The sequence below is a fragment of the Euprymna scolopes genome, chromosome 4 (genome assembly GCF_053919585.1).
Source record: "Euprymna scolopes isolate OS-2025 chromosome 4, ASM5391958v1, whole genome shotgun sequence".
NCBI classification, from domain to species: domain Eukaryota; kingdom Metazoa; phylum Mollusca; class Cephalopoda; order Sepiida; family Sepiolidae; genus Euprymna; species Euprymna scolopes.
The window spans coordinates 6,875,082-6,900,558 of record NC_136485.1 but is presented as its reverse complement, the minus strand read 5'-3'; the positions used below and the strand labels follow the sequence as shown (position 1 = coordinate 6,900,558).

Here is a 25,477-nt window from a genome sequence, read left to right as displayed (position 1 = left end):
GTGGAGCACTCGATCTCGACTTCACCTTCGTTAAACAATTCAGAAAGCCATAAAATTGTGGCCGAAATTAAACAATCTCCTCTCGATTTTTTTTTTGGCTGGATTTTGCTAGAGTTAACAAAACTCTAACCAGATTTTCAAGATGACTCGTAAGTTGGTTTTACTTGTTAATCTGTCGTATTATAGAAGGATTTCTCCTTTCGGAAAGTCATTGTTTTCTTTTCTTCGTCCGTCCTCCACCTCCATTGTTGTTCCTAGTTTTTGCACTTGACTGTTTCGATTGAATTTAGAATTTAATCTCGATTTAAATGTTTCTGCGTAAAATATTCCTCCAAAAATAAAACCTTTCTTAAACTTTTAATCTAACCTTTTTACATTAAAATGTTTGGTGTTTTTTGTAAACATTCCATTTTTTTACCCCCCCCCCCGCCCATCCGTCATATTTAACTTCGAAGGTACTTATACGGACCCTACCTTTTTTTTCTTTTACATCTGATTTTCAAACAATTCAATTTTTTTACGGTGTCTTTCTTAAATTGGTAGGTGCAAGTACAGAATAGTTACAAAACGATTTCCTTTTCCCATGTTAAAAACGGGTTTCTAGATAATTACATTAGTTTAGCACGGTCCGTATTTTGCATTAAATACCAAAATACTGTTAGGAACTCTCAATATATGTTACAGTGACATAGGCTGACATATTCGGTGGGGTTTTAAGACTATTGTGTAGTTTTTTTTTTTTAGTTTTAACTAATTTTCCACAAATTTAACTTGTTCAACAATCCGCTGCCCTTTCAGTAAACACTATTTTTCGATCCGAATAAACATTTTGGTGTTGTTTTACTGTACACATAGATTCGAAAAAGTTGTCACAAAACAAATATATAACAAATGTTATTAAAGGGAAGATAAGTTACTTTTCTACCTAACTGGATATGTTTTTAGTGTTTATATTTTATGTAACATGTTTATTCGGCTCAAAAAACAGTGTTTACCGATGTATTGGAAAATTTTAAATGGCAGCCGACTCTCTCTTTAAGGCAGTAAGTTTGAGAAAATGAGTTATAAATAATAAAAAAAAAACAGACAATACTGTTAGAAACTCGCTATATGTTACCGTGACATAGACTGACATATATTCGGCGGGTTTTTAACAGTATTTTCACTGTTTTTTTTTTTTATTTATAACTCCTTTTCCCAAACTTACCGTCTCCGAGAGAGTCGGCCGCCATTTTGAATTTTCTAATACGTCTATAAACACTGTTTTTCGAGCTAAATAAACATGTTACATTAAATATAAGAACTAAAAACATATCCAGTTGGGTAGAAAAGTAAGTTATATTGCCTTTGATAACATTTATGGGTTTGTATTACTGTACACAGATTCGAGAAAGTTGTCAAAAAACAAATATATAACAAATAAATGTTATCAAGGGCAAGATAAGTTACTTTTCTACCAAACTGTATATATTTTTCGTGTTTTTATTCAATGTAACATGTATGTATTTGAAAAATACAAATAGCAGCGGACTGTTGAACACGTGAAGTTCAGGAAAATGTGTTTAAACTAAATGTAACATGTTTATTCAGCTCGAAAACCTACAGTATTTACCGATGTATTGGAAGATTCAAGATTGCGTCTGACACCCTCTTTTAAACTAGACAAAATACTATTAAAAACCCGCCGAATATATGTCAAGCTATGTCACGGTAACCTATAATGACCGAGTATTTAACAGTATTTTATCCAATTTTTTTATTTATAACACCTTTTCCCAAACTTACCGTGTTAAAGAGGGAGTCAGACGCCATCTTGAATTTTCCAATAAATCGGTAAACACTGTATGGTTTTCGAGCTGAATAAACATGTTACATTGAATAAAAACACGAAAAATATATCCAGTTTGGTAGAAAAGTAACTTATCGTGCCTTTGATAACATTTATAATAACGATGATAATAATGATTTGTTATATATTTGTTTTTTGACAACTTTTTCGAATCTGTACAGTAACAGTACACAAACCCACATTTTTTATACATTATTGACAACTTTTTCGAATCTGTATAGTAATACAAACCCAAATGTTTATTCGGATCGAAAAACAGTGTTTACCGATGTATTTAAAAAATATAAAGGGCGCTGGCCGCGGCGCCGCTGCTGCGCTGCGCTGACTGTTGAACAATTTAAGTTTGGGAAATAAGTTAAAACTAAAAAAAAACAAAACTACACAATAGTCTTTAAAAACACTGAATATGTCATGGTAACATATATTGAGATAGTTCCTACAGTATTTTGTATAGTTTTTTAGTTTAAACTCATTTTCCCGAACTTAACGTGTTCAACAGTCCGTTGCCATTTGTATTTATCAAATACATACATCGTTAAACACTTTCGAGTCGAATAAACAATTTACATAAAATCACTAAAAACTTATCCAATTGGGTAGAAAAGTAACTTATCTTGACTTTGATTACATTTGTTATATTTTTTACTTTTTTACTTTTTCGAATCTGTTTAGTAACAAACCCTTGATTTGCATTACATTATACAGAGGCGCAAAAGTTGTCAAACAAATATGTAACAAATTAATGTTACCAAAAGCAAAATGATTTACTTTTCTACCTAACTGGATAAGTTTTAGTGTTTTTGTGTTTTTATTTAATATAAAATATTTATTCAGTTCGAAAAACGAGAAATGTTGAACACTACCGGACGGACAACAAGGAAAGATGGCAGCGATATCTTTGAAGACTCGATAATCATTTCAAATTAAGAAATAAAACAATGGGAATGGACTATTTTCACTGTTGTCATCTAACAATATTGAATTGCAATTAGGACCAATGACATCTACTTATGTTGAAATTAATGAAATACATGAAAGTTGAATTTTTATTTTCCACCTAAACAATCACCTTTTAAAATGACGATTTGTATAGGTTTTCAGGTAAAAATATGAGTGTACAAAAATGGTCACTACTTATAACATAAGGAATTACATTGTTTAATATCTAACGACTTATATGTGTGTCAAATGCGATATTCGTTTTCAGCACATCAAAACTATATAAGTCATTTTAAAGGTGATTATTAAGATTGAAACCAAGTGAAAAGTTTACCAGAAAAAAATTGGTACTTATACAAAATGCATTTGTTACCGTGCTAAAATAATTGTTCTATACGTTCACGCAACAATTTTAAGATATTAACCCTTATCGTTTAGTAACCCTTGGGCCCTGATAAGTGGTGTTGGTATGGTGACTCCTTTGTAAAACAAAAAATCGTAAAATTCGAATTTAAAATAAGATTTAAAAAAATAGCACAACATTAATTGCGAAAAATGATAAATTAATGAATTGTGAAATGTTTTATGTAATGTTTGCAATATGAAAATTATCCCTTTTTTTTAAGGGGGGAGTTCAATTTTGTGATTATTTTCGTTATTTTATATTGCACTTTTACGTCATTTTTGGTTAATAATAAAAATGCTTAAAGGTACATTTTTTTTTTTTTTTTTTTTTAGCATAGTCTTGATTTAATATTTATTTTGAGTTAAAATCAAGTTCCGTCTGTGTTTACATTTCCGGCAGCTGATTATTGTTTGACGATGAATGCCCTGAAAAAGTCACTTCGGATTAATTTTTACCAGTTTTAAAATATGCAAACAAACTTATTCAGTTTTTAAACTTATGTTTTTAAACTGGTAGACATTCATCGGAAGTGTTTTTTTTTTGTTTTTTTTCTCTGGAATTCATCGTCAAATCAGCTGATGTAAACCAACAGACCGAACTTGATTTCAATCATTTTATCTACGATGCAACATTCAAAATGCTTACAATTTGTAGTTTTAAAATTGGATTTCACCGAATCCTGTCCTAAAATCATGACTTTTCTACTTGCTATTTTTTTTCTTCTTCGTGCCGTTAAAAACTCCTTTCGATTTTTAGATACTTTTGCATTTAGTGCATCGGATTTCCATAAATGTTGGCTTCGGTTCGATCGGAAACTGGCGTAAACCGCCGGAATATGTCGAGTGCTAATCAAGTTAATCAACCAATAACGTGATTTAGCCGATAAAGATCGAAGCAGACGACTTTTAATAAATTAGAAGACTAAAAGTTTAATTTTTTTTAACACTCACAAATTTAATCAGTCCAATCCAACCCTAACGCTAAAAAATTTAAAACTTTAAAAAAAATTTCCTAAAAATTCTCTCGGAAAAAAAATTATTCATGAAACTTACTTTAGGTTTTTGTAATTCGATAGATTTTTTTTTTTTTTTTTTTTTCCCGAGCGTTTTCCGGCAGTTTACATCAGCTGCCGGTCGAGCCCGAGCCAACATCATGGAAATCCGGTGCGGCACTGCGGCAGTGCGAGTGCGTGCGGTGCAAAAATACCTCATTTTATATATTGATATTCAATATTTTATATATTGATATTCAATATCATAACTTCTTGACCATTACCGAGGATGCTTATAAGAACAGAACTTTACCGCGCTATTTTTTTAAATACACAAGTTAAAAGTATCGTAACAACACAAGTGTTGCGGCGTTGCGCTGTTTGCGCTGCCTGCGGCGCCGTCGTTGCGATACTTTCTGTGAGGTGAAAGTACAGAATAGTTACAAAATACCTCCCTTCCCCAATATTAAGAATGGCTTTCTAAATGTTATTTTAGCATGATACAATAAGTGCATAAATACCCCCCCCATCGATTATACTATAAATTTATGGAAATTTATTTTAATAATTATTCCCTCCTCCACTCACCTCAATTTTGAGCACACCTTTCAAAATTTAAGAATTTAAAGAATTGTATACTAAAGAACCTCCTATGCATTATTCAATCCCGGTCAAAGAAAACAAACCGAGCAAGTGGTGGTAAAGCTAGTGGTTCCGCCGGTCAAGAAACAAATATCTAACAAATGTTACCCACCTAGATAAGTTTTGTTTGTTTTAATAACTGGTTTTAAAGCGCTTATTCAGTTTGAAACCTCAGCTTCTAGAGCTATTTTTACTCTAACGTCGAAAAAAAATACTAGTAACCCAAAAATCACCGTGACATTTTGGGGGGGGGGATTTCTATCGGTATTTTCGAGTTTTGGGTGATTTTTGCGACTCGAAGTGACGTTTAAAACTGAAATGCTTTAAAATAAGTTAAACGCCCCAAACTTATCCAGGTTGATAAAATTTATTTTATATTTGACTTTATTTTTTAATTTTTAGGTTTGCCTTTAGGTTTGATATTAATGCGTTTTGTTGGTTTTCAACGTCCTAAAAAATTGTAATTTAAGATGTCACAAGTATTCAATATAGATTTCCAAAATAACTAAAATTTTGCGAATTCTAATAATAGCACAAACGACCTCCATAATTCAGAAAAAATACTCTTGAGTCATGAGAATGATAGATCCAAATATACAACTTTGTAAAAGATCAAATTCTTTAATTCCATCCTTTAATCTACAAATCGAATTATTTTTTTTTTTTTTGTGTATTGTCATCGATTTAAAACTTTGTCGAACATCGTCTGAAAAAAAATCTAAATTTGGAAACAACTTGTAAACATTTTTGTCTGAAACTTTTGCTTACGTTTCAACGTTCAGAATTTTGCTAACTTTGCACAAAAAATCTACAATTTCATCATTTCCCATTTAAAACGAAACTTGATATGTCGTTCAATTGTACGATAGGGATTGTTTGAATATCTCTTCCAGACGTCGACCATACTTTGCAAATAATTGATAAATTAAGATTTTTGTCTATTAAATGGTAGATTTTGCCCTGAAATTTAAAATTACTTTAACATAGGAAATAGTAACATTTTATATCAAACTATCAGTCATGCCTTTTTTAACATTTAATTAAAACTTTTCAAGGAATCATGGCCGCCATTGGTTAAAACCTTAAATTTAGCTTTTTAACATTTTAATGATTCAGAATTTCGTTATGCATTAAAACTTTAAGATCAATTTCCTCCAAATTGAGGTCGAAATAAGTGGTGTTCCAATTTATAGGCGACTAATATTCCCTTGACACTTCCTCTGTCGGAGGAAGCTGCTTCAACCCGCTAAGAATCTCAGGCAATAGCAATGGTGTTCCAACTATACATTGAATAATGTACGTTGCAGCTTTTTTCAACGTTATAAATTCTGTTAAAGATGCCATTTTATACAATTATTAGCTTTGAAATTCAAGATGTAAATATGTCCAAGATTTGAAAAATTTGATTTAATATAAATTAATTCAAACTTGAATATGCATTTCGTAAAAATCTCATTAGTTGATTTAAAAAAAATTTTTTTTTATATTAAATACTTCATCTCTTGCACCTTAAAACAGGCATTTGCCTTGTTTTTTCTTGTTCTTTTTTTAACAGTACAAAAGTTGTAACATATGTGTGTGTGTGTGGGGGGGGTAATTCTGTGTTATGACAACGTTTTGGATTTTATCTATCGGCCTTTCCTCAAATTTATCAAAGCAAAATAGTAAGTTCTCTTAAAACTTTCTATTAAATTCTTTGAATATTTGTTGCCCCCATGTTAAATTGCAAGACTATTAAACTACAAATCGAATGATCGTTTAAAATATCTCTTGAAAACGTACACTGGGGACCTCCAAAGCGCACCAGAATTACCCCCCCCTCATAAGTAAATTATGTAAATATCTATAGATAATAAAAAGTGGAATATGTTTCTGTGCCAGTACCCAAATGAATAATGGAAGTAATGTCTTGGTTACTATTTAAAAAAAATTAATGAAAAATTATATTTTGTCTTTAAGTTTAAAATAAAGAAAACTTAATACATTGTACTATTAAATACCCTTTCTTAAACGAAAAGGCGAACACTAATGAAAAGTGCTGTCTGACGTAGTTTCTCTAATGAGTTCATGTAGGAAATTAGAAACTTTGGCACTTTTTTGTCTGTTCAAAAACGTTACATTTTCTAATAAACAAAAGAAAAAAATGTTTGTATGTTTGCCAAAATTGTTTAACATGTGTATCGGACTGTGACAAAATTGGTATTGTTAGAAAGATCGATCTCTCAGATGAAAAATATCTAAAAATTGGCCTAAAAGATTCTGTGCTGGTCAACTGACCCGTTTTTTGCAAGGAGGGGGGCACTTTTTGCATCAACATTTTTGCAAGTCGTACACGTACCAATCTCCTGGTGCTACCAGATCAGGCTGTCTATTGGCTTCCTGAGACGAAATGCGAAATGCACCTACATCGATTTTCTGTTTTTGTTTTCTATTCTCTTTTAAAACTTATGTTCTACAAAAACAACAACCCCCTTCCCCTCTCCTTTCCTTTTCCTTCCCTACGTACCAACCCCGTCCCCCCCCCTTTTTTTTTGCCCTGTTGGTAGGACACTAGAATAAGCCGACTGCCCCCCTGCAGAGGGTAAAAATCCCTCAATGGGGCAACCAGTTAGCCGTGGGTTGTTACCTGTAATGCCTTAGGACGTGATCCTGGTGATTGAGCTAACCTAGACCTGAGTGCATAAAAGTCTAGGCACTGCAACACATTACTTTGGCCTTTACTTCGGCTAGACAGGCGGTCGGAGAGGCCCGATCCGACCAATCGGCCAGTCACGCCAAGCCCTAGCACTTACACCCAAAGTACCAACTACCACAACAAAGAATGAAACTTAAAGGTACTCCCATCTTTTTTAAATTTTTTTTTTATTTATTCCCTCACTACAAAAAATAGGCAAACCAAGTAAGTGCTAGAAGGCGGTGGCAAGGGTCAATCAATTGGAAAGACCAGAACTCAACACTCTATCTGAGCAAATGTATTTTTGAGGACATATTGAACAGAAAATATAGTGCTTGAGAACTCCTTACCAAAAGAGTATATCCTCCACGTAGCCCCGACATGGTCAAGGCGAATGGGTTTCCCCCTTACTATACCCCAATTTTGGACTCTGAGGTGGGTAGGGAGCGTGGTTGATGAAAAATAAATCCCAAAATCCATGGCTGATAAAAACAAATGCATCCCTCTCAAAACCCTTAAAAGAAACCATTCCTCTGACTCTGACCTCTCAAGCTCAGATGAAGAACAAAAATTCAAAACTAGAAAAACCGTTCCAACTATAGACGAAGGAAACTTCCCATGATTCTTGGTTATTGAATTAATTGAAAATAAAAAAATTGGAAATTTATCACCTTTTGTAATAGAAAAAACATTATCCACAAAAAGTAAACCAAAAATGATCCAAAAAACAAAAGATGGAAATCTACTAGTTGAGATAACCAATCTTAGAGATGCTCAATCTCTACTCAAAATGAAGAACTTCCATGAGTACAAGTGCAGTCTTTCTCCATAAAACACTAAACACTTCAAAAGGAGTAATTCGAAGTTATGAACTATCACTGGCAACTGAAAAAATCAAAACCAAATTAGAAAAACAAGGAGTAATCAACCACATCCGCATAAACATAAAAAGAAACAATAAAATAATAACCACCAACACATACATATTAACGTTTAACAAATCAACAATACCTAAGGAAATAAAAATTGGCTACTTAAACGTAAAAGTAGACCAATATATCCCAGCCCCATTAAGATGTTTCCATTGCCAAAAATATGGACATCATAGAGAAGCCTGTAAAGGAATAAAAATATGTGGAAAATGCGGCAACAAAGAGCCTGACCACACCGAAGAAAAATGCATAAATGAGGTGAAATGCGCAAACTGCAAAGATCACCCGGTCTTCTCTAAAATATGCAAAACATAAAAAAGAAAGAGAAATTATAGAAGTAAAGTACAAAAAAAAAAAAAGAAGCAACTTTTCCAGAAGCCAGAAAAATAGTTGCGATGTACTTGAAAGACAACACATGCTGAGACAACAAAAAAGACAACTAAATCATACCAACATAATGAAATACATGATCAATATAGGGAACTGATAAACAAACTGATTACATTAAATATTAAAGAATGGCCAGAATTTCAAAATAGCCTAAAAGAAAAATACTCAAATCTGGGAAACAATAGAAATAACAAATCCAAACAAAGAAAATAATATTCCATCCACAACAGAACCATTAAAAAAATTATCACAGAAACCAACAAAACAACCACCAGAAATTAATAAAAACATAAGCAATGATAAAACAGCAAATAAAGAACGTTCCAGAAAAGAAGAAAACCAAACAATACACACTCAAAATAGATTCCAAATTCTAGAAAAAATGGAAACTGAAAACACCCTAGATAAAAAAAGAAACCAAACACAAGTAATCAAGAGGGGGAAAAAATGAACAAGAAGCTAAAACGGCAACATCAGATCGACGTCCAGATCCAAACAACAAAAAAAAAACAAAAAAAAAACAGCAAAACACTTCACCAAATACACAAACTCCGACAAAAGATAAACCCTCTACTTCTAAAGAGATGGAAATAGAGGAAAACTAAACATCCTCATGGATAGAAATAAAACACAACAAATTATCCAATGGAATTGTCGTGGAATAAGATTTAATTATAATGAACTTCTTATACTTATCTCGCTCTTCAACCCAGCCATTGTTTGCTTACAAGAAACCTTCCTACAAAACAATAACCATTTCAAAACACCAAACTATGAACAATACAACTATTTCCATAACACAGGCCTTCGTGCTAATGGAGGCACCTCAATTTTTGTAAGGAATAACATGCCTCAAAGCAATTTCTCTGTCAAAACAAATCTCCAAGCAATTACAACTCAAGTCACATTACACAAAACAATCACAATCTGCTCAATATACCTCCCTCCTCATGAACCAATAAATGAAAATGAACTAGAAAATTTAATAAAACTACCTTCACCATTCATTCTTCTCGGAGACTTTAACTGCCACAGTACATTATGGGGATGCAAAGTCACAAACTCAAAAGGAAACAAAATTGAACAATTAACAAAAATAACTTGTGCCTTCTCAACCAAAAAAATCCCACATACTTAAATCCAACAAACGGATCAACTAGTGCCATTGATTTTACCATGTGTGATCCATCAAGCTTCTTGGATTATACATGGAGCACTTACGAAGAACCCTGTGGAAGTGATCACTTCCCTATTATAATCAATTACAGTAACTCCATCCAAAACCACATACCCAGGTGGGACACAAACAAAACCAACTGGGCCAAATTCAAAGAACTTGGTTCACTAAAACTAACAGAACATAAATCCAAACAATAGAAGAATTCACGGAAGTACTCATAACAATAGCCAAAAAATGCATACCCAAAAATTCTCCTGAAAAAAAAAACAAACAAACCATGGTTCAATCCAGAATGTAAAACGGCCATTAGACAGAAAGGCAGCCTTAAGAAAATTTAAAAAACAACCCAGAACGAACAACTTAATAGAATACAAACACTAAAGAACTAAAACTCGAAAGACAAAGAATGCAAAAGATCCTGCTGGCAACAATTTGTCAACAAAATCAACATCACCACTAAACCCAAAACTGTCTGGGAAATGATTAGGAAAATAACTGGAAAATATAATCCGAATCCAATCAAACACCTTCTCACAAATAAACAGAAAATAACTGATAAAAAAGATATTGCTAACACACTAGCTAAAACCTTTGCTGAAAACTCATCATCAAAACACTACAATAGACAATTCCAAATACTTAAGAAACATGAAGAAAAGTACAAAATAAACTTTAACTCCAAAAACCAAGAGCCTTACAATGAAATCTTCTCACTCAATGAACTAGAAACCGCCATAGAAAAATCCCATAACTCAGCTGTAGGACCAGATGAAGTGCACTACAGCTTCCTAAAAGAAATTCCATCAGAATCATTAAAACTCCTCCTCAAAATTTATAATAAAATATGGGAAACAAAAGATTTCCCAACTTCATGGAAAAATGCAGCAATAATCCCAATACCCAAACTGGGAAAAGATACATCAAACCCAGAAAACTACAGACCAATAGCTCTCACAAGCTGCCTATGCAAAACGTTCGAAAGAATGATTAACTACCGTATTATATGGTATCTAGATGACAACAAAATAATTTCTAAAATCCAGTGTGGATACCAAAAAAATCGAGGATGTATAGACCACATCACTAACCTCGAAAATTATATCAGAAGCTTTTATCAATAAGGAACACATAACATCTGGTTTTTTTTTTTTTTCGATCTTGAGAAAGCATATGAAACCACCTGGAAACCTGGTATCATAAAAGATCTCCACAACATCGGATTAAGAGGCAGATTACCTAAATTCATAAAACTTCCTAACAGACAGATCTTTCCAAGTTCGCATAGACTCAACTTTATCAGATCCACAAAATCAAGGAATGCCCCAAGGCAGCATATTATCAATAACTATCTTTAACATAAAAATCAATAACATTATAAAAGAACTCTCTCCTGATATACATAGCTCCTTATGTAGATGACTGCTCAATCAGCTACAGACCTAAATACGCTCACACTGTTGAAAGAAAACTACAACATAACATAAATAAAATTAATAAATGGGCAACGAAAAATGGTTTCAAATTCTCCAAAACTAAAACAAATTGCATCCATTTCTGTAACCAACGCAAACTCCACCCTGACCCAACCTTACAGATTGAAGGCGAAAAAATTCCATCAAGGCAGGACAAGTCCTTTCTAGCAGCTCCTGCCCAGATGTGGCAACAGTATTCCATCCTTGGACGTACCTGGCTCTTATATAGATAGAGAATAGCATCAGCAGTGAGATATTTACCGGATCGATAGAAAGATCCCACCATTTTTCCAGCGGCCTTGGCAACAGATTTGATGTACATGTTCCATTTAAGATCAGGAGTAATGGTCAAGCCCAGAAGCTTGTCAAAACTTGAGGCCTCCTGAAGACGAGAGCCATTCATTTCAATTGATGCCAAATGTGGATTAGAATGTTGATGATGTAAAGAGAGAAGCTTGGTTTTAGATGCATTAAAAGTAACCAGCCACTCCTTTCCCCATTGTACTACGTGCTCAAGATCAGAGGAGAGAGAATTGGAGAGAATTTGGTCGTTTACTGTCTTAGATATGCTACCATAAATGGTAGTGTCGTCAGCATAAATGTCTACGAATGATGTAAGGATGTGATTTGGAAGATCATTAATGTAGATCAGGAAAAGAGTTGGGCCCAGGATGGACCCCTGAGGGACATCGGCATTAATACTGTGAGCTTCTGATTTTTGCCCCTCAACTACTACTCTTATGAACCTATCAGAAAGAAATGTTTATCTTAAAGTTATAAATCCGACACCCTTTAATCTTAAAATGTGGTTTATAACTATTTGATATAAGACAAATGGTTCACCTATCGTGGACTATGGCCACTAATTTGGATTAGTTCGAATTCAATATCTCCCATATTTTGATTATGACAGAATATTTGCTGTTGAAGCAGATTTAAAAACCAGATTATTTTCTGTTTCTCTGATTATTAATAAATTGACATGCTAGTAACAATTTTTTTTCTTACGTCTGAAAATTTGTTCATATTTACCTCAAGGAAACACAAAACAAGGTTAGGTGTGGTTTTGAGAAGGCCACAGACTTTAGCTTACAAAAATGCTTGTGGTTTTGAGCTGGAGATTAGCAATAAACTAACCCCCTTCTCAAAGTAAAGCAGAGTAGATTTCCTAGGATTGAACCGAACCATACTGTAATCTGATAGCCATTGTCAACCTGATTGGCATCATAATTTGATATATTCGAAAGAAATAGATTAAATGACTTTCTTCTGAAATGTTTTTCGTTTCTGATATTCATAGTTCAGTTAACCAAAGAGAAATCTAATCTAATTGGTTGATGCAAGATTAAACCTTTTCTTTGTAAGCTTTCCTGGCAAATTTTAAGATTCAAACAGGCTTATTTTTGTAATTTTGAATAAGCAAGAGTCAAGAATTCAGTGAAAAACGGAGAAATTCGTCGTCACAAAATACCTGTATTCAAAAGGCATAACTGCCTTAGAAATTCATGACATGTTGAAAATATTGCCTCTTCATATGCAGCAGTCACATATTGGATCAGAGAATTCAAGCATGGCAGTGTTGAAGATGACCCAACAGCAACTATCGAGTTATTTTCTTGCTCACTTCATCACGATTGAACTATGTCATCTCCAACCCCAAAGAAGGGCAATATCATTCCTTCAGCTAGCAAGGTCATGGCCTCTGTTTTCTAGAATTCCAAGGGTGTCAAATACCTTCAGAAGGGCACACAGTGACGGAACAGCTGAAGCGCCTATAAGAAGTCAAAGAAAAAAGGCCAAGAACACTCGCAACTGGAATCCTCTTCCAGTAAGACAATGCACCAGCCCATATTTCAGTGGCTGTCATGGCAACAATTTATTATTGTGGATTTTAACTTTATCTACATCCACCTTATTCACCAGACCTGACCCCCTCCAACTTCCATCTTTTTCTCCAAATGTCGCCATTTTGCCAATTATGTTATAGCTACAGCTATGGGATTTCTTGAGTTCCAAACAGTGTCTTTCTACACTGGACTAAAAGCACTTCATTGTTGCGAAAGCAGCTCTGGAAGGGGGCTGTTGAAAAATAAATCTAAAACCTTTTTAGTTTTTCTGATGCTTAAAACTCTTGATTTTCGCGTTTTTTTTTTTTTTTTTTTTTTTTTTTTTTTTTTTTTTTTTTTTGAAAACCCTAAGAATCCAATATGGTCAACCCACATGTCTTGTTGGTGTTAAATTCCTTAAAACATTTTGGAAAAAATTGGCTTTAAGCCTGAAATTAGCATCTTCAAAAATAAAGATTTTATCTCCCAGAGCAAAATAACAAGTTTGGGTTAACTGCTCTAAAACGCTAAGTATATTTCATGTTAAATTTATGAAAGTGATTCCCTTGTTTTGATTTAATTTAAAAAAAAAAAAAAAAAAAAAAATTTTTAAGTGAAATCTCATGTTTATTTGGAAGGGTGATCTAGTTGAATGTTAAATGTACAATAATAATACAAGAGGTGTTTGTATACTAAAACAATCGAATTAATTCTTTGTAGATTAAAATATAAGTTTCAATATTAAGCAAAAATGAATCTAAAACTTTTTGCAAAACATCTTTTAAATGTCTGTAAAATAGTTTTAAAGAAATACACTTAAACTTTCATGTTGCCAAATTTTCAGTCTTTTGCATTTCTTGTCAGTGAATAGAAATGTAGCAACTGCTAAATGGTTTTATCAAGAAGCGTTTTTTATTGGTTTTTGATTTTATTGTATCTCCATTCCAACCCACCTTTTTATTTAGAGCTTTGATTTTACAACCAACATATTAACAAGATTTGCTAATGATGGCTGGGAGACACCATATAATTTCAAGAAAACAAAAAAAAAAAAACCCCAAAACTATTTTACTTTTTAATTCTCAATGTTTGACAGTTTTTCCTGATAAAAACATAATTTTCAGACATTTTTCAGAACCACATAAATCACCTGCGTTCTTTCTTTTGAAGATTACCTAATGAATTTACGCAAAGTTCCTTTTATATTTTATTTTACATTTTTGCAAGTAAAAATGTACATTTTGATGAGCTCTAGTTTTATTGTTCTTTTTCATTTAGTACCAGCAATGCAAAGTTAAATTTAAAAGAATCGTTTTTAGAATTGGCAGTTAAACTAATGAAAACTTTCTGGTTTTCATATCCCAAAAAGTTAATCCCCAATTCCAATTATGCCAACACTATTTGTAAGGCAATCATTTTATTTTACCTGTTGCATCCAAATCTGAAAGAATTATCTGAATATGTTGAACGCATTGTTTTAATTTTGTAAAGTTTTCAAAGCACATCCAAAATTTGTATGAAGCAAACCATTAAAGTTGTTCAAATTAGGAAACTGATAAAATAGGTATTTGACACCAAATATTTTAATAAAACGGCAGAATATTTTTTTTTTTTTTTTTTTTTTAATAAAAGATAAATGTTAACCTTAATTTTGATTAGTTTTTAAATTTTCGTTCCATTCAAAGATGTGAACAAAAGTTGAAGTATTCTCATAAATCTGATTTTGGATAAATATTTTTGTGTTGGTTAATTTTTTTCATAAATGCATAAAAGTGAGACGATAATTGTTTTTAAAATTTTATCAAATCATAATTTATAAAATAGTATTTTGATCAAATTTTCCATTTTACTAACAAAATGAGACCTTTTTATTTTTGCTTAATTTTTTATTCCACAATTCAAATGTTTTACAAGTGACTTATTTTAAATTAAATTTCCTCAGTTTTAGTCATTCAATAACTCATAAGCAATGCTAATTTCAGACTTTTTAATTCACTTTAAGACCTTTTTGTTTTCAATTTATAAATTGAACATTTATAAACGAACCTTCATTTTCATAACTACTGGTTTGTTTCTAATGGAAACAAATCGGATTGTAATCAAATTTCACTTTCTCACTTTTTAATAACCCCCCCCCCAAAAAAAAAATGAGGAATGTTGACAAAAACATTCAAACCAAAATTTTGTTAGAACATAATTTCAAGTAAAAAAAAAAAGAATTAAAAAAAAAAAAACTTTACTAATTTAATTCTAATTTTCTAAAGTGATTTCATTTATGAACTTCAAAATTTAAAATTGTTTTTGTAGAAATTTGGCAAATTATGACTTATGGTTTAAATCTTGGAACAAACCAAAAATGTTCCTAAACTAAATGATTCTGGTTATTAAAAATCATATCAAATTCTTGGTTTTTATTCATTCTCTCCGATCGTCACTGTCAACATGTCTAATGGCATCAAGATTCTTCAAGTTGGTCGATGGAGGTGGAATGGGACCTTCCAACTGATGTTTGGCTGTGTAATGTGTTGGAAAGTCGCAAATAAATTCTCATGATTTTTTTTTTTTTAATATAGTTAACTAAATAATACCTTTTGTAACTTTTTTCCAGAGAAAACTATTGCATAGGATTCTTGTACTAAAATCATGATTAATGTTGCATATAATTCTATACTTAAAAATAAAACTGCACAACTTCAGACTCTAAGTTTTCTTAATGACTTGAGCAATTTTCTAATTAATTTACTTGACAGGTGGAAATCAACGAGACAAAGCTCGTCTGAAAAATTTGAAAAAACAGCAAGACACAAAAAAAAATACAGGATCTGACCAAAAAAGTGCTAACAAAGGTTTATCCCTTGAGGAAAGACGACGCAGGTAAATCTTTTTTGTCCTCCCCATTCTTTTGAATTTTTCATTAAAAAAATCAGACATGTGCTATGTATGCACATATAGATGAATAAAAGAAAGTTACTCAAAATTCTTTAAGTTTTAGCAAAATGTTATACTACATATGCTCTGATACTATAAAGCAGATGCATTGAGCTTTCTTATTTAATGGTTATTCAGTTTTTCCGTCAATTTTAACATTAAATAAAAATGGTATGTATTGAAACGAATAACATTTCTAAAATAAACATTCATTATATGTATGATCACGCATATTGTTTCCGTCGGACATTGTTTTTATTTATGCTTATTTGTGTTCATCATAAACATCAGAGACCTGATGTTCTTAAAACGATTTTTCCTATATGAACTTAACAGAAAATTGTGACCAAGGTCTGCCCATTACACATCGTTTCTGTCGGACGTTGTTTTTATGTTTTAATTTGTGTTGATCCTCATCAGAGACCAGGCATCCTTAAAACTGTTTTTCTGTTATGAACTTTTTAACAGAAGATTGCGACCAAGGTCTGCCGATTACACATATCGTTTTTGTCTGATATTTATTTAAATTGATTTGAACATGAATAGGTAAAAGTGAATTTAATTGGTCTCATCTCACCGTCATCGGGATTGCTTGAGAGTTCTGTTTTGGACGCTCCTTTGATTCGGGATTTCCAGAGACTGCAACTCATGACCACCTGTTCTACGTATCGTGTTTTGGGTTTCTTTTTATTTATTGTTGGGACTCTGAACAGCATGTGTCCAGCACTGTATAACTGAACCAAAGTTCTTTAACCAAAAGCTAAGGGTGAGGTAACCCTGACAGAAACCTCCAGAGAAGCTTAGGCCCTGTCAGCTGCACCATGCATGACCCACCGATGTGGAATATGCTCTGGTGCCCAGCAAACTAACTCCCAGACATGGATCAAATAGCATTGGGGTGGAGAGGGCTTCCGTAAGCTGTGGTGAAGGCAACCCCTCTAGGAGAAGCAAATCTCTAAAAAAACAAAAACAAACAAAAAAAAACATTTAAAAAAAAAAAACACAAAACAGAAGACCCGTACCCACATTAAACTGGTCTGTAGTTTGACTTGTTGCTGGCTATCTTGCTCTTGCTTGTTGCTGCATCTCGACGTTTTGAACCGTAGCCAGACTTTGTGGAAGCATTCTGTAGATTATGTAGCCAGACTTTATGGAAGCATCCTGTGTGTGTATGTATATATATATATATATATATATACACACACACACACACACACACGTGTTCCATGTTTAAAAAAGATGTGTCGTCTATAGTATCAGACCTGACAGAATGGTTAATTGTAGGTATAGACAATTTCATACCCTCAAAAGTTCCAGCAAAAACCTATTAGCCAGCCATGGTTTTCTCCAGAATGTGCTGCTGCTATTGCGCACAGAAATCACTTTTTCCACTGCTTCCAACATAATAGATGTATGGAAACTAAAGCCGCTTTCAGGACTGCCAGCAACCATTGTAAGAAAGTAATAAAGAATGCAAGAGAGTTGTATGCTCAGTCCGTCAAGTCCAAAGTAGCTGAGCAGTGGCTTGGTTTCCACCAGTTTTGGCAAATTGCAAAAAGAATCCTGAACAGAAGCGTTTGCTCTATCCCAACTATCATCAATGGACCTGAGTTAATCTCGTCAGCATCAGACAAAGCCAAACTCTTTGCCAAGAACTTTGCAGCCAATTCTACCCTTTGCAACCAAGGCCGCCAACCCCCAATATTTCCTCCTGTATCAGAAAACACACTATGTGATATACGTATATCTGTACGTTATGTTGCCAAGCTAATCAAAAACCTTGATTCCGGTAAAGCAACTGGCCCTGATGGTATTCCAATTATAGTACTCAAAAAAACTTCAACCAGAACTAGCACCCATACTTACAAAACTGTTTAAACGTCTTAAGAATTGCTTCCCATCACCCTGGAAAATCTCATCAGTATGCCCTGTATTTAAGAATTCAGGTGATCGTTCATCCCCCTCTCAGTACAGGCCAATAAGTCTCCTGTGCATCATAAGTAAGTTGCTGGAATCTGTTAAATAGAGAAATAATCAACCATCTCAGCAAAAATAACCTTAGTGACGCACCATATGGTTTCCATTCTGCTAGATCTACAGCAGATGTGCTTACAGTTATATCTCATAGGATTAGCGAATCTCTCGACAGAGGCAACCTTTCTAGGGCAATTGCTCTTGACATATCAAAGGCCTTTGATAGGGTATGGCATAATGGTTTACTTCACAAGATCTCCAGCTACAGTATAGCTGGAAATGTCTTCTCAATTAAATCATTTCTCTGATAGGTTCATAAGAGTAGTAGTTGATGGGCAAAAATCAGAAGCTCACAGTATAAATGCTGGAGTCCCTCAGGTGGTCCATCCTGGGCCCAACTCTTTTCCTGATCTACATTAATGATCTTCCAAATCACATCCTTACATCATTCGTAGACATTTTTGCTGACGACATTACCATCTATGGTAGCACATCTAAGACAGTAAACAACCAAGTTCTCTCCGATTCTCTCTCCTCTGATCTTGATCAAGTTGTACAATGGGGAAAGGAGTGGCTGGTTACTTTTAATGCATCTAAAACCAAGCTTCTATCTTTACATCATCAATGTTCTGATCCTCATCTGGCATCAATTAAAATGAATGGCTCTCATCTTGGGGAGGCCTCAAGTTTTGACAGGCTTCTGGGCTTGACCTTTACTCCTGATCTTAAATGGAATACGTACATCAAATCTGTTGCCAAGGCCGTTGGAAAAATGGTCGGATCCTTCTATCGATCCAGTAGATATCTCACTGCTGATGCAATTCTCTATCTATATAAGAGCCAGATACGTCCAAGGATGGAATACTGTTGCCACATATGTGCAGGAGCTGCTAGAAAAGACTTGTCCTGCCTTGATAGTTCAAAATAGACTTCATGGCCTGGTGGGAGATGTCCTTTTCTCTTCGCTGCAACCTCTATCTCACAGAAGAGATGTTGCGAGTTTGTCTCTGCTTTATCGTTATTTTCATGGAAAGTGTTCGACTGAGCTTCAATCTATGGTCCCCCTCGCCAAACTTTCACAAGAAACACTAGACTAGCTGAAAACATTATCAATAATTTTCCCCACTCTTTATCTGTGCCTAAACCTAAACATAGATTCCATGATCAAAGCTTCGTTCTTAGAACTGCACGCCTGTGGAATTGTCTTCCGTTTTCCTGCTTTCCAGCTGTCTATAATATGGTTGTCTTCCAGTCTGATGTGAACAAGTTTCTGATGAGCCGTTCCACTTAAGTTAACAAATTTACCGAACTTCCATTACTATCGATTACTATATTGTCCTTTTGACTACTGTACACTCTTTAACCCTTATCCTTGAGTGGCCTCTCGGCCTTGATAAGTGGTGACGCCTATGTAATATATATATATATATATATATATATATATATATATATATATATATATATGAGAATGGAAATAGTATTCCAACAAGATACAGATAAAAAAGAACCAACCAAGTTATGTGTTCAATGTTTCGTTTTTATTGCAAGAGGAAGTCTTACAAAAAAAAAGATGAAACCTTGAACACATTTGGTTTGTTCCTTTTTTTTTTTTTTTTTTTTTTTTTCTCTCTAGGACAAGTTTTTCTAGACATTTCATTAAAACTATTTAGTTTGCCAAGTGCACAGTTGTAATATTAGTTACTTGAAATATTTACAATTTCATCTTGTAAAAAGTTAAATGCTTTTTTGTACGTTTTTGAATTGTTCATCGTGTAAATTTTCTAGTTTCCTTTTGTACTGCATGGCTAGATCCTTTTTATAAATTCTGTTATTTTAAAAACTTGTCAGTTTTTATGATTTGATCCATTTCGCTATTTTTCAGGGATGCTGACATAATGCGACAAAAGCAAGAAAAGAAGGCTGCTGATGGAGCTTCTGGATCCGTGCAATGAATCTTGATCAATGTTGCTCCCACATCCCATTGCAAATGGATGGGGGAGTTGAGCCCAATTTTTTCTGACATGCCACAACCAATTGTTGTGATGTAGTCATGTTAGCAAATCTGCAAGCCTTCCTTGTCTAAATCCCCCCCTCTCTCTTCCCCCATTTTTTCCTCCCCCTCTCTGCACTTTTTGTTTCTCTGCTCGATTAAAATCTTTTTATCCACTTGGCACATTTCTTCTTGAATGGATTCTGCATAAACAAATAAGAAATATTGGCATTTGAATTTCATTCTGCTCCTCTCTCTCCTTTCCTCTTCCCAATTCCTACAAGTCTCTTCAGTTTTCAAATGGTAGTTTCCTAAGTATTGTATTAAAACTAGAAACACACAGAGGTAGTAATTATCATGCCATATTTGTACATAACCATCTTCAAACAAACCCGATGTGGTGACCATCAGCTCCAAAAATGAAACCACACATGTAACTCTTAGACAGATTAAGGGGACAGCAAACACTTTTTGTCTTTTTAAGTAAAAAAAAAAATGTTAAAAAATAAAGGTGTGCATGTGGAAAAGGGTTTTTTCTTGCCTTAAAATTTTCTTTGAAACGTGAGTTATCTTCCCTTTTTTTTTTTTTTTTTTTTTTTTTTTTTTTTTTTTTTTAACGTGACTTCAAAAACTTTTAGTCTTTCACACTGTAGGAAAGCATTTGGTTTTCTTAGTGACTTTGCTTGGTTTCATTCAATTTCAATTGGTTCTCTTGACATGAAATTTTATAGCTTGCAATGTTACATTTTTTCCCCCCTTCTCCTAAAAGAAACTGAGCATTCTTCACAAGCAAAGGGAAACAAGACATTTAAGTTCTGCTTAAGTTTACCATGACTTATAACACAATGCTGTTCAAACTCTCTACTTTTAGTGTGTGTGTGTGTGTGTGTGTGTGTGTGTGTGTGTGTGTGCATACACATAATTTTTATAGTATTCCACAACTCTTGAAATAATCCTAACCATGTGTCTCATCTCTGTGAATAGAAATCCAGTGAGAAAATATTGACTAGAAATATTCTGTGACTGAACATTTTGAAAATTAAAAATTCACTGCTAATATTTCTCATCACATTTGAAATATCTTCACTTATTCAATTTTTATGTTATTTTTGTTTGTTCCTCTCCCCATCATTTGAATTTGCTTTTAAGATGCATTGGCTAAAGAAAGTATTTGAAAAGGTTTTTTTTTTTTTCTTCTTTTTTGTGTAATGCGAGTCATCTAGATACATGGATCTAATGACCTCAGAGGAAGATTAAATCTGTACCGTATAGATATGTTGGCAAAACACAAGATTTTAATTGTATGACCATGTCAAAGAAAAGAATAGGTGTTTTTGTTAGATGTAGAAGTGATGTGGGAAGGATATGGTAAACGTGGGAGTGATGAAAGTTTATACTTAAAAGGCCAACAAACATAACGAATGTTCAACTGATGATATAGGGAATCTGAAAATATTCTGAACTCTTTACCGCCAAATTTCAAAACGAACACTTGTATAGGAAATATTTCTTGCTCTTATGATTTGTAGGCTCAACTAGTCTTCAGAGTACATGGTTCAACATTTTGGTGATTTTTTTTTTTTTTTTTTTTTTTTTTTTTTTTATCTCCTTTCCTTGAGTCAAGAAGACCATAAATAAAATAAAACCTGGCTCAGAATGGTGAAATGGATATGCTGTTGGAACTTGTGATGGACCATCGTGCCTTGTCAGCCTTTGTTTGGGATCGGTAAATTCTCTGGATGGATGGAATCCAACTGTTCAAGCATAAATGCCAAAACAAGTAATTTGTTCATGTGAAGAAGTCTCTATATATTGCACTTGGCCACTGATTAAATTATTGTTATTTAATAAAATGTATGGTGGTGACAAAGACAGGATTGACATTTAACTGATTAATATTCAATCATTTATTTCAGAAATAAGTTGGGAGGAGAGTAAAAGATTTGTCAGTCCTGGTGTGGCAGTAGAAATAGTATTTATTTCTTGTTAATAGTGACTGTGCTCCCCCCACCATTAAAATTGAAGGAAGGAAATTCAATGATAGATTTAATTGGAAGTTATCCAACCTGACATCATGGCGTGGCAGAAACAATGCTTGTTAATAACATTGTGTTTTGCAGCTTAGTTTTCATACTAAAATTAAAGGAATAATTTTGTTCATTGAAAGATTTAATTGAAGGATTTTACATTTTGTTCAGATATGAGTTTTAAATATGCCTAACACTTCAGTTTTTCGTGGAGTGCACCCACTTTCTATTCTAGTCGTAGAATAGAAACAACTCCTTCAATTTGAGTATTTATTGCCTTTAATATTTTCAACTTTACTTATCTCGTTTTCATTTGTGTACTACTATAAAAAAATATTTGGAACCCTCCATGAACTGATTTCCTCGTCTTCATTCCTTCAGCTCTAGGTTGAATGTTCTGCACAGCTTGTAAATCAAATGTCTGATGGAAAACCTGAATTCTGTTTAATCTTTGATGGTTCCAAAAATCTGAATCGACTTGCATGTCTTGAAAGAACATTGTCCATCAACAGGTGACATTATTTGTACAACACACACGTCTATTTCTGTGTGTCATTGCAACAGTTTTACTAAAACCTGTTGATCTAGTCAAAGTTCATATTTTTAGTGAGCAATGTGGTGTTTTAAGGGTCAAACTGGTTTGCGTGAAATTCTTGTCCGATTTGTTAACCAGCAGGATTGCAAGTGCTCTTCCCATCTCCTGTGAAGACATTAGGAACTTCAAGACTTAGCGCTTGCATACAAAGTCAGAAAGTTGGTCCAAAATATATGCTGGCGATAATGAATTCTGAACTTTTAACAGAGCTTTTCTAGCTACGTTATAACCCTTAATATAACTTGGTGCCAAACTTGGTCATCTTAGGCAATGAACTAGGTTTCTAAACAGTATATCTTTGACACAACCACATTATGGTGTGGACTGGGTAGACATCTTAACATCCCTGTATAACCAAACTTTACTAATTATTAGAACTTTGGCAAAAAAAAAAAAGGCTCTTGTTTGATTTTGTATGGACCTTTAACTTATTAGAAATGGTTCTAGAAAGTCTGCTATAGAGCCTCTTCATGTTTTTTCTGTCTCCGATGTATGTTGCACATGCTAATTACCATTTTCTTCTGACGGAAATAAGGAAATGTTTTTGAGGTGGAGATGGTGCTGGTACAATGTTTTTTTTTTTTAGGTTGTATGTTCATATGAATGCACGACCAGAATAAATTTGGAATGTTCCAGGAGAATCGAGATTTTCATGTGAACTTCTTGCTGACATTTTGTATGGCCAATACTTTAATGTTCGGAATAAAAATTGTTTAATAACTCCATTGTAAAAATCAAAACAAGTTCACATAAGTTTCACTTTTACTTTATCTCCCTCCTTGACAAAAATCTTTCAGGTTTGGTTGTTTTTAATAAACCTGTGATGTGTCTGTAAAAATGAAATGAATATTTTGCAAGGACCTGTTGCATAGTGGTAAAGTAAGCACCACTCTTGGTGGTTGGAAGTTCAATCCTCAGTATAGCTGATACAATTGAGTTATTTTGAAGTCTAGTTGAAAATTCCTTGCAGATTTCAGTTTGACAAAATACACCTGAAGAATGTTAAAGGTTACATCAAAACGTGATAATAGCATTCAAGGTGAGAACAGTTGTCTGAAGAATCCAAATTTGTTGATTGTGACAAACATGGGGTTCCTCATCAACTTAGTAGAAAAGTGTCTGAAAAAGCAGTTGCACCTTTTCATTTTCTACAAACATCTCTTGCGATCAAATGCACAGATAATCTGCACAGGTACAAACTTCTACTTGATGGAAAACGAGAACTGTCCATTGAAGACAGTTTACCTAGTAGATTACAAAAAAGTGATCCAATTCTTTTTCATGGGTATGATAATGCATTTGATGAAGCAACCATACCTCTCCTGAATTAACACTGCTTGATTCTATTGGCAAAGAGAAGCCCAGGACAATTGGAAATGATGCTGAGATGAACAAAGGGCATGCACAATACCTGGCATTCATAAGTGATCACCCATTTAGTACTGACCAGGCTTGACATTGCTTAACTTTTGTGAACTAATGAGAACTGGTGTGTCAAATGTAATTACGCTGTATATAGAACGATTTTAGGAAACTTTGAATCAAGTTATTGCTGACGAGTAGGGCTATGACAACAGCATGTTCTTTTCCTCGTTTGGATTCTCGGGTATATATCCATGGGTACCTTATTTTTTTTATATAGAGTGAAGTGATCCTCGGTTGATTGTGCCTGTCGGATATATACTTAAGAGTAAAAATAATGAAAAGAATATGCTGTTGTCATAACCCTACTGATGAGTGGTGAGAATTTCTACATCTCTTTATGCATTATGTGGTTTGAATGATGTGAACAATGTTTTAATAAGTTTGAAAAGGAAGTTCTTGTGACAGATTGTAATGGACATGTTGGAAAAAGATTCTTTGAGTGCTATGGAAGAAATGGGTATCCTGATCTAATTAAAGGTAAAGAATTTCGTCTTTATATGAACATGTTGATTGTAAAAACAGTTTTTAAGAAAACTGGAAGCCTTTTTTTTTTTTTTTTTTTCCCCCCCTCTTGGGAATCTGGAACAGCAGAACCTCCTAGTAGATTATCTGTTGACAATGAAAAAAGGATAGAAAGCTTTTAAGTGATGTGAAAGTAAGAACTGTGGAAGAAATTGTGATATAGTACAAACTACTTTTTTTTTTTTTTTTTTTTTCCAGTCTTGAGATGAGTAATTTGTATATTTGCAGACTGTTCTCCTCATCTTCATAGTTGTTTTGTTTCACTAGATTTCGGTAATCTAGTGAAAATCTAGTGAAACAAAAAAAACTATGAAGATGAGAGCAGTCTGCAAATAAGTATACAAATTACTCATCTCAAAAAAAAATTCCAATAATAAAAAAAAAAAAATGTATCATTCCGTACAGACCCAATGATGGAAGACTGGATAAAAACAAAATCTTGGATTTATAAGAACAAAAACTCTAACTTTGATTGCCATGCAGGGCCCATGGTGCAGTGGATACAGGTGTTGAATCTCTATGGTTTCAGGAAAGCATTGTCTGAAGACAGTGGTTTCAATCCTACCTAAAGTCGCCCAGAGGATTAGTTGGCCAAAATTTGTTGAGACTACAACTATGACAGGCAGTAATTACTGAGGGTAAAGTTAAGACTCTGCATTCCTATCCTTTCAGGTTAATCACCTGAAGAATTCATTAAATTATATTGGGTTTAGTA

At 33.5% G+C, this 25,477-nt stretch overlaps 2 protein-coding genes across 2 annotated transcripts in view; both read left to right on the top strand.

Moving 5' to 3' along the window:
* The window catches only part of LOC145272817 (uncharacterized), a 731,987-nt gene that overhangs the window by 625,650 nt on the left and 80,860 nt on the right, over positions 1-25,477 (top strand). The gene's annotated exons all lie outside the window — the stretch shown is intronic.
* On the top strand, positions 9-21,262 carry LOC145266537 (modifier of protein aggregation 4-like). Its single transcript, XM_080122307.1, has 3 exons — positions 9-149; positions 16,052-16,175; positions 20,086-21,262. The coding sequence occupies exons 1-3, from the start codon at positions 143-145 to the stop codon at positions 20,153-20,155; spliced, it is 201 nt and encodes a 66-aa protein (XP_079978433.1). The 5' UTR covers positions 9-142; the 3' UTR covers positions 20,156-21,262.